This window comes from Bufo bufo, chromosome 4 (assembly GCF_905171765.1).
Source record: "Bufo bufo chromosome 4, aBufBuf1.1, whole genome shotgun sequence".
Lineage (NCBI taxonomy): Eukaryota > Metazoa > Chordata > Amphibia > Anura > Bufonidae > Bufo > Bufo bufo.
Genome location: NC_053392.1, coordinates 523582384 through 523598662, shown reverse-complemented (window position 1 = coordinate 523598662; position 16279 = coordinate 523582384). Strand labels below are relative to the sequence as shown.

Sequence of the window (16279 nt, the reverse complement as noted above, 5' to 3'; positions counted from 1 at the left end):
AAAGCCATGCCTCTGGGGCCACCAGTTCGACTGTGGCTATCCTGGAAGGCAGTGTTTAACCTTTTAAACGGGCCATAATTTAGGATTATATTTATATCCTACGTTATGTCTCAAGGCATGTTTAAAAGATGGAACATTGACTTAGAAGATAACCACCTTCCAACTGGTGGCACCAGAGTCACAACTAACCTATATGTGAATATTCTATGTAATGTTTCTTAAACTAAAGAAACAGGTGGTTGGTTTTCTGGATATAAGTTTTTGAACTTACTTAATACCGGTATATTTTATTTCCTACTCTGGCTCTATAACTTTCTCTTTGCTTGGCCTTTTAGCATGGGAAACAGCCTTGCTTAACTCTCTCAGTCAAACCATCACTGTGACCAGAGAGAGCCTCCCTGTGGTCACTAAATTAAGGCATCACACATTAAACTAATCAATGCCATGCTCTTCTGTGGACATCATCATCTAGGCCTATCCAGAGAACACTAGAGCGGTCATAGTGTTATCCCAATTCTGCACCTACTGTTATAATGAGAAATAACCTTCAGATAACATCTTCCCCACACAGCAGCAGTAAAATGATAGTGAGTTACCTATCCATATGTTTTATCTCTCTGTGCTGATTGCTATAGGAGGATATGATTTTGTATTTTATTTTCAATAGCATAGTACTTCCAAAATGAAAAAGAAAAACAGCCAAAGAACAAAAAAAAATGTTCTCTACGAATGTTTAGCTAAAAAAACTCTTTCTGATGAAAGTGCCCTTTCTGGGAATGAATACAGTGAAGCTGAAGAGGTGAACCCCTTATTAGAAGGGCTGTCCCCATAACTTTAGCAGTGTAATAATATGTGTCATGTAACTGAATACCAAACAGAAAGTTTCAATCAACCACAAATTGCCTAATAATTGACTCAGCAGACAGTGCTGACAGAGACCGAGCCGACCCGAGGACAAGACCCTTCCTAATTGTGAATAACCTATGAACTTGTGCACCCCTGCACATTACGCTTCCTCTTTTCAGATATCTGTGTTAACTATCTGCTGTATGGGGTGGTTCTTATAGTTAAAATAAAGCTCACCTCCTCCCGCCAGATCCCCATCTATCATTATAACATACACCACACATACTGCAGGCCAGTGGTGACAACAACACTGATGGAATTATCTCAGAGAGATTTTCTATAAAATATAATAAAAAAATCTCCACATATGATCTAGCTTGCTTCCAAACCAGCGACAAGTGACATTTACTGCATAGTACCGTGACCCGAGTGACAGTTTCACTGTAAATCTTTTGTGTGACTCAATTTGCCTCATAAAGTTTTATAACACATGCCATAGCAAATCAGATTTTTTTTTACTACAATCATTTTTATTAAGCAACAGTGTAAAAAAGGGTGAGGAGACTTGGCCCTTCTACATATACACTGATCAGCTAGAACATAAAAAATACTTACAGGTGAAGTGAATAACATAGATTATCTCACTACAATGGCTCCTGTCATAGGGTGGGACCTCGCATAACCTCCTCGCCCTCCCACCCCCCCTTGGAGCTCCCCTAAATAAACGGAGCCACTGTACTCAGCTGTCTCCGGAACTCCTATAGAGATGAATGGGATATGCCCATCCTTCTGATAGTTATCTTGTGCTGTGGATAAGGGATAACTTCTAACAACCGGAATACCATGTTGGCAGCAGGAAAAATAGGCAAGTATAAAGATCTGAGTGACATTGACAAGGGCTATATTTTGAAGGCTAGATGACTGGATAAGGCTGCCAGAGTTCATTGTATCCAACATAGTCTGAAAGGGCTGGATAACCACCAGACCCCATTGCCAGGATTGGGCCAGACAAAAACCAGTGCTTGGCTGGGATTAGGCAGCATGTCGGAGACAATGAACCCAGGTAGGCAGTACGGAGACATTGAATGCCTTCAGAAATGTGATTAGCTCTGGGATGGAAGAGGTCTTATTGATTATTTACACAAGGCTCTTAGCCACACAGGGGCGGACTGGCCATAGACCCTACACGGAAATTTCCTGGTGGGCCAATGACCAGAGGGCCACCTAAACCCTCCTCTTGGCCAAAAGCCAGGTACATAAAGATCTGATTCTCTCAGCATTAATTCATTTAAGAAGTATTTTGTACTGCACTGTGGTATCTGGGGCCACTTTTAGGGTTTTTTCCAGGGCCACTTTAATTTCTCAGGACGCCCATGTAGCCACATCATAACAAAGTGTGAACAAGCCCTTATGAGGGTATATTCATATAAGGTGGAATACCACAATCTTGGTAAAACCAAGGAAAAAAAATCATAAATTTCTATTTCGTTTTGCTGTGGTTTGGTAATGGTTCTCTACCACGCCATCTGCCTCCCTAAGTCTTCAGAAGGTTCTAATTAGTACATGCATCAGGTGACTTCTAAAGAACTTTCTGCTGTCATCACATTGTTTCTATTAAGGGACGCAGCCGTGTCATACTAACCAGGAGAGACAGAAGCAAAATGAATGTACTGAACGCAAAGCAGCATATGTCAAGCAACAAGTAAGTCGCCAGCTGCTGAATGGAAAAAGTCTGAAGGTAACGCATTCACTGCCATACACTAGGAAGGTTACATGTTCAAAAAGGAAAAGAACGTGCACCAAACTAATTGGGTAGTACTTCTGCAGAAAATTATTTTCCATTTACACAGGATCAATAATGAATGGTGCAGGTGTCTGACATTTTAGCCTCATTGTACTCTGTATCATATCATGTGAGTGAAAAAGAAGTGTGAAAAATAAATTAGTCATAAAGATTTATATTTCTATCTTAATTATGAAAGTATGAGACCAAGATTAGAAGAAGGATCTGACAAACAGCGCATCTCTTGCCATAAGGGCGTTCAACCCCAATGCACAACACACAGGAGGATTCAAATCCAGGGCCCCAGTGCTGAAAAGCACCAGTGCTACCCACTGAGCCACCATGCGACTAGATGCAGCCTACGTGCTTGGGGAAAAATGCAGGCCTTTTTTCAAATTCTGGTCAATTCTTTTAAAAATTAAATGCCACCATAGTGTACTATCCTTGACATACAAATCACAATATGACCTTGGAGATAGCATTTAAAAAATGAAAAAAATATTCTGTATTGTAATGTATACAAAGTACAGTATGACCTTTGACAGTGACTCTCTAGGCCAGTGATGGTGAACCTTTTAGAGACCAAGTGCCCAAACCGCAACCCAAAACACACTTAATCGCAAAGTGTCAACAAGGCAATTTACCCTGAATACTACAGTCCAATATACTATATCTTCCATGTACTTTATCATTTAGCTATATTAGCCTGCCTGCATTCAGTGCGCTGCGCTGATGAATGGCAGGAAAAGTCTAAGGCATATTGGTACTGAGAGGGCTCCGAGTGCCGCCTCTAGCACCCGTGCCATAGGTTCGCCACCACTGCTCTAGGCATAAAGTCATGGATAGTGTATGACCAGGTTAGGGCTGATCTCCCATCCCTATAATACTGGGCTACTTTCACACTCACGTTTTGGGCGGATCCGTCATGGATCTGCAAATTCGGATCCGTTACAATAATACAACCACATGCATCCATCATGAACGGATCCGTTTGTATTATCTGTAACATAGCCAAGACGGATCCGTCATGAACTCCATTGAAAGTCATGGGGAGACAGATCGGTTTTCTATTGTGCCAGATTGTGTCAGAAAAAACGGATCTATCCCCATTGACTTACATTGTGTGCCAGGACGAATCCGTTTAACTCAGTTTCGTCAAGCAGACTGCCTCCGCCTCCAGAGCGGAATGGAGGCTGAACGGAGGCAAACTGATGCATTCTGAACGGATCCTTTTCCATTCAGAATGCATTAGGGCAAAACTGATCCGTTTTGGACCGCATGTGAGAGCCCTGAACGGATCTCACAAACGGAAAGCCAAAATGTGAGTGTGAAAATAGCCTTACCTACCTAAAGTCCTATAATCTATAAACCCAGTTTCCTCTGGATTATGATACCGTATTTTATTAAATCACAGTAGGCCTCATGTACATAAATAGTATGGACAAAAGGGTCACCTGTAGCTACCAATCAGATACCAATATGACATTTTTAAAATTTATACATGAAGCCCAGAGTGGTATCATTGTCCAGTAAAAGTTTCCTTTATTGGGGATATTAACAAGATATAGTGGGATTGTAGAGAAAACATGCAAACCATGATATCACTCCATGCACTTAAAAAAAAGGGAGATATTGGGAAAAATTAGAATTTTGGGATTTTGCTGCAGCTGTTCAGTTGCCGGATGCCAAGTGTAATAATGTTATCAGCTGCCTAACTTATGGAAACCCAGAAGGTCTCATCTAGAAAACCTGGGCAGGAAAACAGTGAAGCAGTTGCCCATAATTGGGGTTAAAAAAGTAAAGATGTGTCCTCATTAGCTTCCACTTTTTGTCTGAAATTATTATTTTAAATTTTTGGTAAATTAGGTATTTCCTGTCTTTGGCAGCAGAGATGGGGTTATCTTGTTTTTTCAACTTCATGTTTACTGATGAAGTAGCTTATGACAGGCCGGCCATTCTAGCCAACAAATGTTCACTTTCACTTCCTGTTAGACATAAACAGTGGTTTACAGAAGAACAATTACAACAGTTTCTGTGAGAGGAAAATATATTTCTTCTTAAAAGTGCTACTTGGAATCTACATGGTTTGCTTATACTTAAAGGATATGGACCTTTTGGTTGGCATTTTTTTTAAATTATTTTTGCACTCTAATTATCCTGTGCAAAAATCATTTTTTTCAAATGGTCTTTACTCTTTATTAACAATTTTCAACAGTTTGACTTCTACGACCTTCAGTTTAACTGGATCTACAGACTATGCCTTCTCCTTCTCACTGAATTCTGGCAGAGAACTGCTGTGATGGCTTGATATGTAGCTCTTATTTATAATTTCCTAACAGGTCATATACTCTCATTTAAGCTAGATTGAAGAGTTTATACTGGAAATAAGAATGATAACTTATCCTCAGGATAGGTCATCATTATCACATCAGCGGGGGTCAGAGTCCCGGCACCCCCACTGATCAGCTGTTTTAGAGACCCGCGGTGCTCACCGGACTGCAGACTCCCAGCAGCTATCCAAGCACAACGCCGTACACAGTATAGTGACTATGCTTGGTATTGAAGCTCAGTCCCATTCACTGGGACTGATGTACGGTGACATTACATGACCTAGGAAGAGGCCGCAGCACTCACAGAGTGCCCAACCTCTTCTAACAGCTGATCTGTGTGGGTCCCGGGTGTTGGACCCCCACCAATCTGATATTGATGACCAATCCTGAGGATAGGTCATCAATATTTTTTCCAGGATAACTCCTTTAAGCCATCAGAGCAGTTCTCAGATGGAATTCACTGAGAAGGAAAAGCAATCGCCTGCAGATCCAGTGAAACCGAAGGCTGTAGAAGGCAAACTGCTGAATATTTTTAATAAGACCAATTGGGAAAAAATATTTCAGCCCAAGATAAGTAGAATGCAATCATAATATAAAAAAAATCCTCAAAGATGTCAATAGATTTGAAATAAAAGGCTAAACATATTCTTAATAGTAGTCTGCAAATCATTTTTCCAATAGATATTATATTGATGATGAACAAACTAGAAAAAAAGTATGGGAACGTTCATCCCCAAACAGAGGGGATGATTGCTGCATATAAATGCAGCTCTCATCTCCGCTCATGATCAGGCAATTATCAGGAACGCTCAGTTGATTCCCAATAATTAATGGGCATCGACCCAAGTAAAAGGGCCTTTAGGTAGTAAAATAAATCTGTGCCTACAGGATCCTGAGATGTAATCTTGTACTGCCCCTACCCCTTTCCAGTACCTTGCTAATGATAAGGATAATACTTGGGTTAATTCCTTCCTTCCTTCCTTCCTTCCTTGTTAATGCTTTGGTGCTTATAACTAGGGAGAACCGTGGATCCAAACTAAGCCCCTTCCACCTATCCATAGGACTTATCCACTACAATATGTCTATCCTATATGACGTACAGTTTGTTGAAAAAAATATTTCACATTGCATGAACCTGCTAATAATGTATAACATTATCAATAGTATCAACCTAGAAAGGCAAAGTAAAGGCTAACATCAATGGTAATAGTTGTGTATGCCAACCCATCGTGGTGTCTGGAGGTGACTTTACAAGATGCAGTTAACAGAGATTTTCCCCTCTCCTGTTATATGAGAACAATGTCTAATATGGCGTCCATCCTCTACCACGTCAAGGTAATTAGAATATCTTACTATGTAACAGGAAATATAAGTTTGGCATCTTGTGCAATAACAGGTGCTTTATTGTGGTTACACTGCACTGCTCCAATCTGTCTGTCTATTCTTAACAAGAAGATGGCTTCCTGGGGTGGGCTGTCTGGTCCATTCGGTTTGTGGTGGGTGTAGGTGCCAGTGTGTACGTTTACCCTGTTTCCTCTGGGTGCTGTCTGGGCATGAAGGCAGCTGGTGGTTTGCCTTCAGGTGGACAGCATGAGTTCCTTGTGTTTTGTATGTCTTTGTATCTTCAGATCAGTTTCTCTATTGAAACTTTCATTTTATCATTACTTGCAGTATTAAAATCATCTTATGTAAATCATTATAATTGCTGGAAAAGCTGGACAGTGAGTAAGATATCTGCATATATGACACAGCAGTCACAATGTGAGGCACACCCAAAATCCAAATTTCCTGAGCAACCCAACTGTGCTGTCTGGTTGCTACAAAAACAAATATCTTCTCAATGAATACGTTTGGTGTTATTGGCTAGGCAGCTAAACAGCAACTTGTTCTAATTACTTTGCAGAGGATAAAGAGAAGATCCATGTAGCCAACTGCAGCAGATGACTTACTCCTTGCTTGCTGAACTGGGTAGCGAACCAGAAGGTGAAGGCCACCTCATTCGGAGCTTATAGATGATACATTAATTGCTAGTCCTCAGTTACGCCATTGATGGGATATGTTTATATATTAAAAACAGTAACACCTTTGTGTGCCATTATAGTTTTCACATTAGTATTGTAGTCATTTTGGAATTATGTTTTTTCAGCATCTGTTTCCCTGACATTCAGTATGGAATGACTTAAAAACCATAGAAATTCAAAAGGCTCCCTTTACAACCAATCTATTCACATTGCTCCAATAAAAGAAAAAAAATTGCATATAGTCTTTATCAAAAATCTCCCTTTGCCAGGTATTGTGCAGACCTACGGTATATGTTTCCATGGTTACAGACTACTAACACGCTGTGTCACCTCATCCTGTAGTCATGCTTCTATACATTTTGCAGGTTATCAAGAAACAGAGGGCAGATGGATGTTAACATGACTGCAGGATCAGACTACACAAAGTCTGTTTGTAGTCTGTTACTATGGAGACATATATATGCATAGTTGCTGTGCACAAAACTGTATTTATTTTAGATGCAGTGCAACAATAAAAAAAAGGAATTAGTTGCAAAGGCGGATATAGCCGTTATGAGCCTTAAATCTGGACGCATACAGTGTAACCAATGTACTGTCACACAGTGGAATTCAAATGCACATTAAGTAACATCAACCCATTGCATTTACATTATTGGATGGACTACAAAGCAAACAGTACCTGTATTCCTACATAAATAGGACACCTACCTCCAAAAGGATTGATTTTCCGCATCATTCTGGAATGAATGGCATCTTTTACTTCTCTTCTTCGAACACACTGAATACCCAAGTTCTGAAAGCTAAAAAACAAAATACAATGCATATCAGAATACTGTCCTACTTAAAGGGAACCTGTCATGTGGATATTTGATTATAATCTAACTAATTATATACAATTATTAACTACTAAAAAGTACCTTAGATGTATTCACTTACTGGTGTGACAGATGGTTACTTCATAATATACACACAAAGATGCCACATGCCGCATGCTAATGAGCTGATTCGAGTCCAGCGTGATGTCAGTGAGTCCAGCGTTTATTTAATTCAGAGCTATAGCCACTCCCCTGCCCACCTGCTGCTGATTCATATGGAAAATAACTGTCAATCAGCAGCAGGTAGGCGGGAAGAGTCAGGAGCTCATGAATATTCATGACTGATCATTATCAGCTGGAGCTTTTCAATACAAGATGTTGGCAGATTGACTGGGTCAATTAAAGAAAGTGACCCAGCATTTTGCTAAGAGAATCAGTCACTTATTTATGTTGCCCTTAGTTAGGACACCATAAAACTGGTTACAGGTTCCCTTTAAGCAAAATGTAGACATATCAGAAGACAAATGTGAATTGCTGGTCTGAGACATTCTCTGTTGTGTCAGAAACAATTAGGATCTATTATGGCAGCTTTTAGGTCATTCAGGCCAACACAGTGTGAGAGGAAGGACTGCTCCCTGTAGCCCCTCAACTAGATTTCGGTCGTCGTTTAGTTGGGAGCTGGCAACCCATTCGATTATAGTCTAAACAACTGTCCTAATTTCTAATAAATTTCCAAATCCGAAGGTCTCTCTATGGGACAGATCCTTTCAAACATGGTTTCCAACTAGCAGAGCATTTCCAGTTGGGTATAAATCGTTAAAAGGTTTCTCTGAGATATTTGTTACCCCTAGAAACTCTTCTCCTTAGGTTGTGTCTGGTATTCCCAGCCTCAGCTCAAGTCAAGAGAATATTCTTAGCACAAAAATATTAATATATATCTGTCTATATATTAATATATATCTGTCATTCCTTAAACTGTAAATCATTAAAATTTGGTACAAATACATTCTATGGCTCTGTGATTTTAGAGACAGGAAGGGTAACTGCATCATTGAACTGTACTTACCACAAAACTCTGCGGTCAGCACCAAATTCGGTTTCATAATACCCATCTCTGCAATCTTTCCCAACCAGATCATGGGGATGTGGCCTGTATGGTTCATTTTTTGTGACTAATGTCACCCTCACTTTGCCTTTACCATTGTAGTTCATGTTCTGCAGCTGCAAGTAAAATGTGAGAGGAACATATGACATTGACCTCAAGCATTATTTCAGTAATGAGATTTCTTAATGCACATGTCCACCTTTTATCACATTTTAGCTTTTTCTGGAAAGCTTCAAATTCTCTGCATAGATGTAAGGCTACATTTAGTATTTCTTGCTTTCAGCAGCCACCACTAGGGGGAGCTTAATACAGAATGTTTTATTGTTGAGTTCAATGTATACACAGTAGGCAATGAGCTACCAGGCAGGTGTCTATAAGCAGACAGGGTTGTATCATTTAAAAGGATAATACCATTTTTTAACATATATTAACAGCCTATATGTAAATATTTATTAAAAAAATTCTACTGGACTTTTAGCAGCGTAAACAGCCTTGTCTGACTTTGTCATACTGTTCACTGCGACCAAAGAGGGAAGGGGGATGAGTGACTCAATTAGAGCATCACCCATTAGCAATGCAATGCTCTTCTGTGGGCATCTTTATCTAGGCCTGTCAAGAGAATAATAGAGCTATCATACTGCTATCTCAATTCTACATCTACCATTATACTAGCAGGTAACATCTTTCACTCATGGCAGCAGTAAATTGTCAGTGGATTACCCATCTATATAATTGGAATGACAATATTTAGTATTTAATTTTCAATGGTATAGTACTGCCAAAATAAAAAATATAAAAAATTGTAAAGAAAAATGTTCATTCACTTGAGTTAAAAGTCAGGAACAAATAATGGCAAAACATAATATTTGCATCGTTTGAGAAAAGTAGGTTACATTCAAGAGGACATTTTTAAAAATGACAGATTGAAGGGTTAACATACATAATAGGTATAATGTTCAGTCTTATGTATAAGGGCTATGATGAAACCACTGTAGCAATTAAGCTGGCCATACAAATTGAATAGTTGTTTGGCCAACACCTATGTCTCCTGGCTGCCTCACAATATCCTCATACACGTTCTGCTCGGCCAAATGTGTATGTGTATTTAATGGAGAAAAATGAAAAAGCCACTGCCAGATTCTTCTGGAGGCAGCTTATCTCCCTGGAGAGCAAAAGGACCGGGCTAAAATATTAATTTCACCCGATTGTTCTCTCCCTGATTCGGGAGCTCCCCATACATATTAGACTAATGTGTAAGGGGGTCTGTAACTTTTTACACATATTTAGGTGGTTCCTGATTCTGACTTCATCGGTAGAATCTTGTTAACTGATGATCTTATAGATCAGACAAGCTGTTAAGGAGGATCTGTTATCAGTATTTGAAATCATCATGGCTCACATGCCATGATTCCCACTGGTCCCCTAATCATTGTGGTGCTACTCTATATGCTAATAGTGAGCCAAGGTCCAAAGGGTTGGAGACCAGCTCCCTTCTCCATGCATGGGTCCACAACATTATTCTCATAGAGGACAGCATCAGAGCGATGCAGTGTGTTCAGCTATATTAAAATCTGGTCTGGTCTTCCCACAGCCTGGTCTTGTGAGATTAGTTACAACGTTGTACTTCTACATTGTTCTGACGCTGTTCTCTATGACTGGACAGCAGCAGAGAGATGGTGCAAACACCACCCATGGACCAGACAGCTGGTTCACCTCCCTTTGGACCTTGGCTTTCTATTACCATATAAAGCACCAAAACGTATTGGGGCCTTAACTACAGAACGGGGAGATGGATTGCAAAAAAACTAAAACACAACAATGATCAAGGGATCAGTGGGAATCGGTTAGCCATGTGAAATTCAAAAACTGATGACAGGTCCTCTTTAAGAAGACATGTTCAAATACATGAAATACATATGCTGCAGCACAACTACTGTGTACATACAAATGAATGGGCTTGTGATTGTACTGAATATCTTACCTCTTCATGGTTGGCTTCCTACAGGCGACTTCCTGTGGGGTGGAACATTTGTGTTGTTCATCTTGTATGAATGCTATTTAAGAGTGTATATTTATTTCCGAAACACATCTAGAACCATGAGTGCGTGTGCGCTGTGGTTCTGGTTCAACATTAACACCTCCCTCACTTTTAAAAATAGAAAAAGACTAGTGGGTTGCTAAATAAGCATTTCAGCATATAAAATTTTGGCCTAAAATTGATAACCGTGATAAAAAAAAAAAAAAAAGAAAGAAAATACAAGCCGTGATAAAACCTGCAAATCTAGCAATGTATCCTACCTAGGCTATTGAGGTCAGTAAGTGCGTACTAGAGTCATCTGCTTTCCATCATCTTGGAGTCCTCACTGAATTAAGGCTGAAGACCGTTCTCCACTCATCAAATAGGGTAGAGTCCTTAGCATGGTAACCCCTCTACTTATTAAACATGCCCTAAGCTGATATTTAGAAAAGATATTGGAAATGCCTTGATTGTTACTCCTCAGGATTAGGGCATGGTTAAAACTGCACATGTAGGAGAAAGTGAAGGTGTCGGTACACGTCTGACTGGCCCACCAGAGGACCCTCTGGTGGGCCCAAGCTCTGACAATAATGGATCCCTAATAAAACATGGCCCTTAAGGTCCTATATACACAGAGCGTGGGCCCTCAGAATAATTTACTCTGGTGAGCCCAAGTGATTTCAGTCCGAGGCAGTGTTGGTTGCTTTTAGCAGTCAGAAGTCATTTTTCTTTCAGGATATAATCATCCAATAGGCTATTATTATTGTCAACACCTACACTTCAGAAAAGCTCCACCAAACAGAGGCAGAAACAACCTCCACTGACCATAATGATGGGATGCTTATGGTTAGACTTTATATCATGCTACTATATTCCATGCGTGGTCATCACCCTTCTATGATTGCACGTAGAACAGATGTTGTATGTTCAGCACTTGGTACATGGAGGAAGTTACTAAATAATACACTTGAAAATGAAGCTAATGGATTCTATGGACAAGAAATGCTGCACATTGTTCCAATAACAGATCAGAAGATATTGGTGTTCCAATAACAGATCAGAAGATATTGGTTAGTCCTTTATTTAATAGCAATGTCTTAAATTTACCAGTGATTAATACCTGGATTGATGGGTACGAGCGGTTATTTTCTGAACTTCGTTCACCAAGGATACTGCCAGCTGATCGCCCTTCACATTTGTATCGGAATCTCATCCCTCTCTGACGGGGCTGCTCGAATATTTCCATGTAAGGTTCACCTGAAACAGATAAGTGACCATGAAGCAAGCCCATCCAGAGGTCTGTGTGTGGAACATTTACTTCCATCCAGTTTCTTTTATATTATTGAATTATTTCTTGTAACTCATAAAAATTGAATAAAGTATCAGGAACACTGCATGACTTAAATTTTTTAATTTTAGATGTATGGAGACCATCATGCCATGGTTTCCAGGATCAAGAAAAATCAAGCTTCATGCATTCACTGAAGTTCTCGTAGGTACTACTACTATTTTCGGTACGTCACACAATATTGAGACCTTCAATTGGAAAGGCCATAAATGCAGGATTAGTGGGGTTAAACCCCTGGGACCTCACCAGTCAGCAGAACGAAGCGGATGTGGCGCTTGCTGAGGGGTTGTGGCCCCTTCATGCTTAACCAGATATAGCACCATAAGTATGGGTTTGGTTGTGCCTAGTACTGCAGTTCACTTGAACAGAATGAGATGAAGTACCAGGCACAACCAATAAAGGGACTGCAGCACTCTTGCAACAGCTGTGGCCTCTTCATTCCACTCATTGGTAGGGTCCTGGGGGTCGGGACCCACTAATTATACACTGTAAACCTGAAAATAAGTTTTATCATCTTAGTACCAGAATCCCTGAATTTATCTACATGAGCCATACAAGGATGAACCATTATCTGTCATAATAAATTTTAAAATATCAAGCTAATAGCATTATGACTGTCTGTCCTTGGATTAACATATTTACTTTTTGCACTGAACGCCTCCTGTCCCTTCTCCTCTGTGGATCTAGCGGTCTCCTCAATGGACGCTAGAGCTGTCACCCAGAGCAGAGAGATGGGAGTGTGGAGGCATTCAGTGCTGAGAACCAAGGGAACTTAACAGTAACCCCGGGTTCACACCTGAGCGTTCTGAAAGGAGCGCTCTGTATGTGCGATTGTACGGGCGTTTACAAGCGCGCATACAGAGACAAGCGAACACACATTGTCGCGCGTTCCCGAAAGTCTATGTACGGGAACGCGCGACAAACGCCCAAAAAAACGCTCAAGTACTTGTTTGAGCGTCGGGCGTTTTACAGCGCGATCGTACGCGCTGTAAAACGCCCAGGTGAGAACCATTCCCATAGGGAAGCATTGGTTTCTCCTTGTTGTGCGTTTTACAGCGCATAGGAACGCGCTGTAAAACGCTCAGGTGTGAACTTAGGGTAAGGGATTGCCTCCTGAGCACTTGCAGCGCGAGGGGTGATGAAAACTCAATTTGTTAGTCATGCAGCCTGCAAGTTATGTCTGTGCTGCTCTCTGTCACCTATAGGGTGCTGTCAGCAGTTCTGAGGGCTCAAAACTGCTGACAGACTCACATTATATTGCTGTATATGACATCACACTTTACTTACCTATAAGTGTGTTGTGCATAATCACATGATGACCTATCAGAACAAAAAGAAGACGTAATCAGCAAGCAGGTTTCTAGATTTACAGTATCATAGCAGTCAAGATGTTGAAGTAAAAAAAAAAAAAAGTTTCCGCTGCAATAAAAACAAAATAATCTCCATGATAATATGTACAATGTATCCTACCTAAGACTTGATCAGGGGCGGACATCCCATTGGGGCAAACCGTGGACTTGCACAAGGGCCCAGTAGGTATGGAGCCCCTGTCACCTTAAAATCAGTTTCTACTGTCTGTTAGACTGCAGGTAAAAGCCTGAGCTAATGAATTTCATGGTTGATTATGTAGGGAGACATAAGAGGGAGCTCTACAAACAAGAGCTCTTGTTAGAGAGATGTAAGGGGGTGCTCCATAATGAGCCATTGGATAAACAGGGCTCCATATACTGTTCTTGCATGGGGCCCCTCATCTACCTGTGTCTGTCCCTGCACTTGATGACCCTGAACTAGTTTATTATCCATTTTGATCACAACCACAGACTGGATGATCCTCTGGCCCACCAGAGGATCATCCAGTGGGCCCTGCTCCTGACACAATAATGTGCCCCTTTCTTTCACCCAGAGCAAGGATTCAGTTTGCTGACCAAGCCCCAGTTTTACTATCTTGGCCAAGGCAAAGGCTGGTCGGATCCCCCATCCTGGTTGGATACCGCTGTTTTACTCAATATTCATGAATGTGCACAGTGGGCATTAATATATACTGCACATATTAGTTTGCATATCTGCCGAATCTCAAAACGATATACCTGAACGGGAGTCCACTGGGCCCAACAGACACTGACCACAGAGTATAGAGCTATAGCTACCTACCTAAATTCTGAGACATATCTTCGGGATAGGACATCCATATCTGGTCAGTGGCGGGCCCACTCCTGGCACTCCTGCTGATCAGCTGTTGAAGGAGCCACGGTGCTTCGAATAGTGCTGATGCTCCTTCCTCGGCCTGTGCTTGGTATGCTATGAAGTGCCGGTCCAAGCTCTGCAGACCCTTCAAACAGTTGATCAATAGGTGCTTAGAGTCAGGTCCACACCAACTAGATACTGTATTTATCACCTAAGGATAGGTCATCAAAACGTAAGAGCCGGAAAACCCCATTATAAAAAGAATTAGCAATATTCTAAATAATTATACATATTGAAACGATAATGTAGTTCGCATACACACCGTACCTGGACACTACAAGATGATTATAGGGGTTATACCATGACTGACATAAAACATGAAAATCAGACATCAGATTTATATTTTAATGATCCTTTGCCAATATGACTCCTGAAATGATGTGAATATTGCCAAGCAAACAAACCATTGTGCCATGTTAGCAGACTGCCAAGCATTCTTATAGAGCTCACTCTATGAACTTACATAAGGTTGCATCATGTAGGTTTTACTTTGAGCTCCATGGGTTAAAGTGGTCTGTGACAGGGGTGAATTTGGGGACCTGCCAACCTATTCTCTTCTGCATTTGACGGAATTAAGAAAGAATGCAGCCTGACCAGCAATGGAACATTTTACCACGCCAGAAGCATGGTATAATTTTTAACTGTTTAAGCGCAGGAATCTACTAGGTTGGTCATACACTGAATTAAACAGTTAAAGCCTCAAGCACGCGACTGTATTTTGTATCTGTGTCCGATCTGCTTTTTCTGCTGATTGCACAAGGACCCATTCCTTTCTATGGGTCCGCAGAAAAAAAGGACAGCACACGTATGTCACTTGTAAGCTGTTGGCATCCGCGTGTCCGCTAATTATAGAACAAGTCCTATTCTTGTCTGTGTTGTGGACAAGAATAGTCATTTCTAGTGATGGGAGTGAGAAAAATGCAGATGGCACACGGAAGGTATCCATATTTTGCAGATCCATGGTTTGCAGACCACAATATGGACACAGTCGTGTGCATGAGACCATAACAGCAAGCTTCCATCTAAAAAATACAAACAATGGCCAAAGAAAAATACATTTGCGGCACCAATGCAGTCATGCAATGACAGAATACCTACCAATATCTCCATGCTGTACAATTATTTGTATCGGTAATATCATATATTTCCAACATACTTAGCTATCATTGGCTCACAAATTGTACCACTGAATATTAAGCTATAATGGCAACTAATACAAATCTGTCCCGGTCAATGCCCATCACATTGTATTTTACAGTGCTATGACTTAAAGTCAAGTTCCAAGTCAACATGGTTTGGGCAAATCCTTAAAGGGAATCTGTCACTAGCAATTTACCCAAATTTTTTTTTCATGAATCCATGTTTAACAGAGTACCTTTTTTCCATCTGTCTTATTCTTTTGATTGTCCGTCTTGTCATTTCTTCAAAAAATCGATTCTTCTGATATGTAAATGACGCTGTAAGGAGCCCAGAGGGGCGTTCTTCTTTCTCCACGGTGCCCAGGAACGCCCCTCTGAAGTGCCGTGCCCGCCTAAATTTGAAATCTAATAACGCCTCCAAGTTCATCTAAATCGCCTCCCAGAGGCGCGGCTAAGTGCTCAACACCCCCCCTCCTCAGCGCCGCGCTCTGCGGCAAACACCCCGATCCTCCTCTCGCCGGCATCCCAAATCCCGCCCGCGCAGGCGCAGTGCCGGCTATTTCCTGGGCTATGATAAGATGACTGTCGGCACTGCGCCTGCGCGGGATTTGGGATGCCGGTCTGTTTGCCG

The 16279-nt window shown here is 41.0% G+C and overlaps 1 protein-coding gene across 2 annotated transcripts in view; it reads right to left on the bottom strand.

Annotated features, from left to right (window-relative positions):
* The window catches only part of REL (REL proto-oncogene, NF-kB subunit), a 60002-nt gene that overhangs the window by 21953 nt on the left and 21770 nt on the right, over positions 1–16279 (bottom strand). Inside the window, exons 2-5 of one of the 2 annotated variants that reach the window (XM_040429726.1) lie at positions 13553–13585; positions 12038–12174; positions 8862–9016; positions 7689–7780 (exon numbers count right to left, since the gene is read on the bottom strand). In XM_040429726.1, the coding sequence (XP_040285660.1) occupies positions 7689–7780; positions 8862–9016; positions 12038–12174; positions 13553–13585 (417 nt within the window). Of the gene's footprint in view, positions 1–7688; positions 7781–8861; positions 9017–12037; positions 12385–13552; positions 13586–16279 lie in introns of those variants that run through there. The other variant, XM_040429725.1, reaches the window with a different exon arrangement.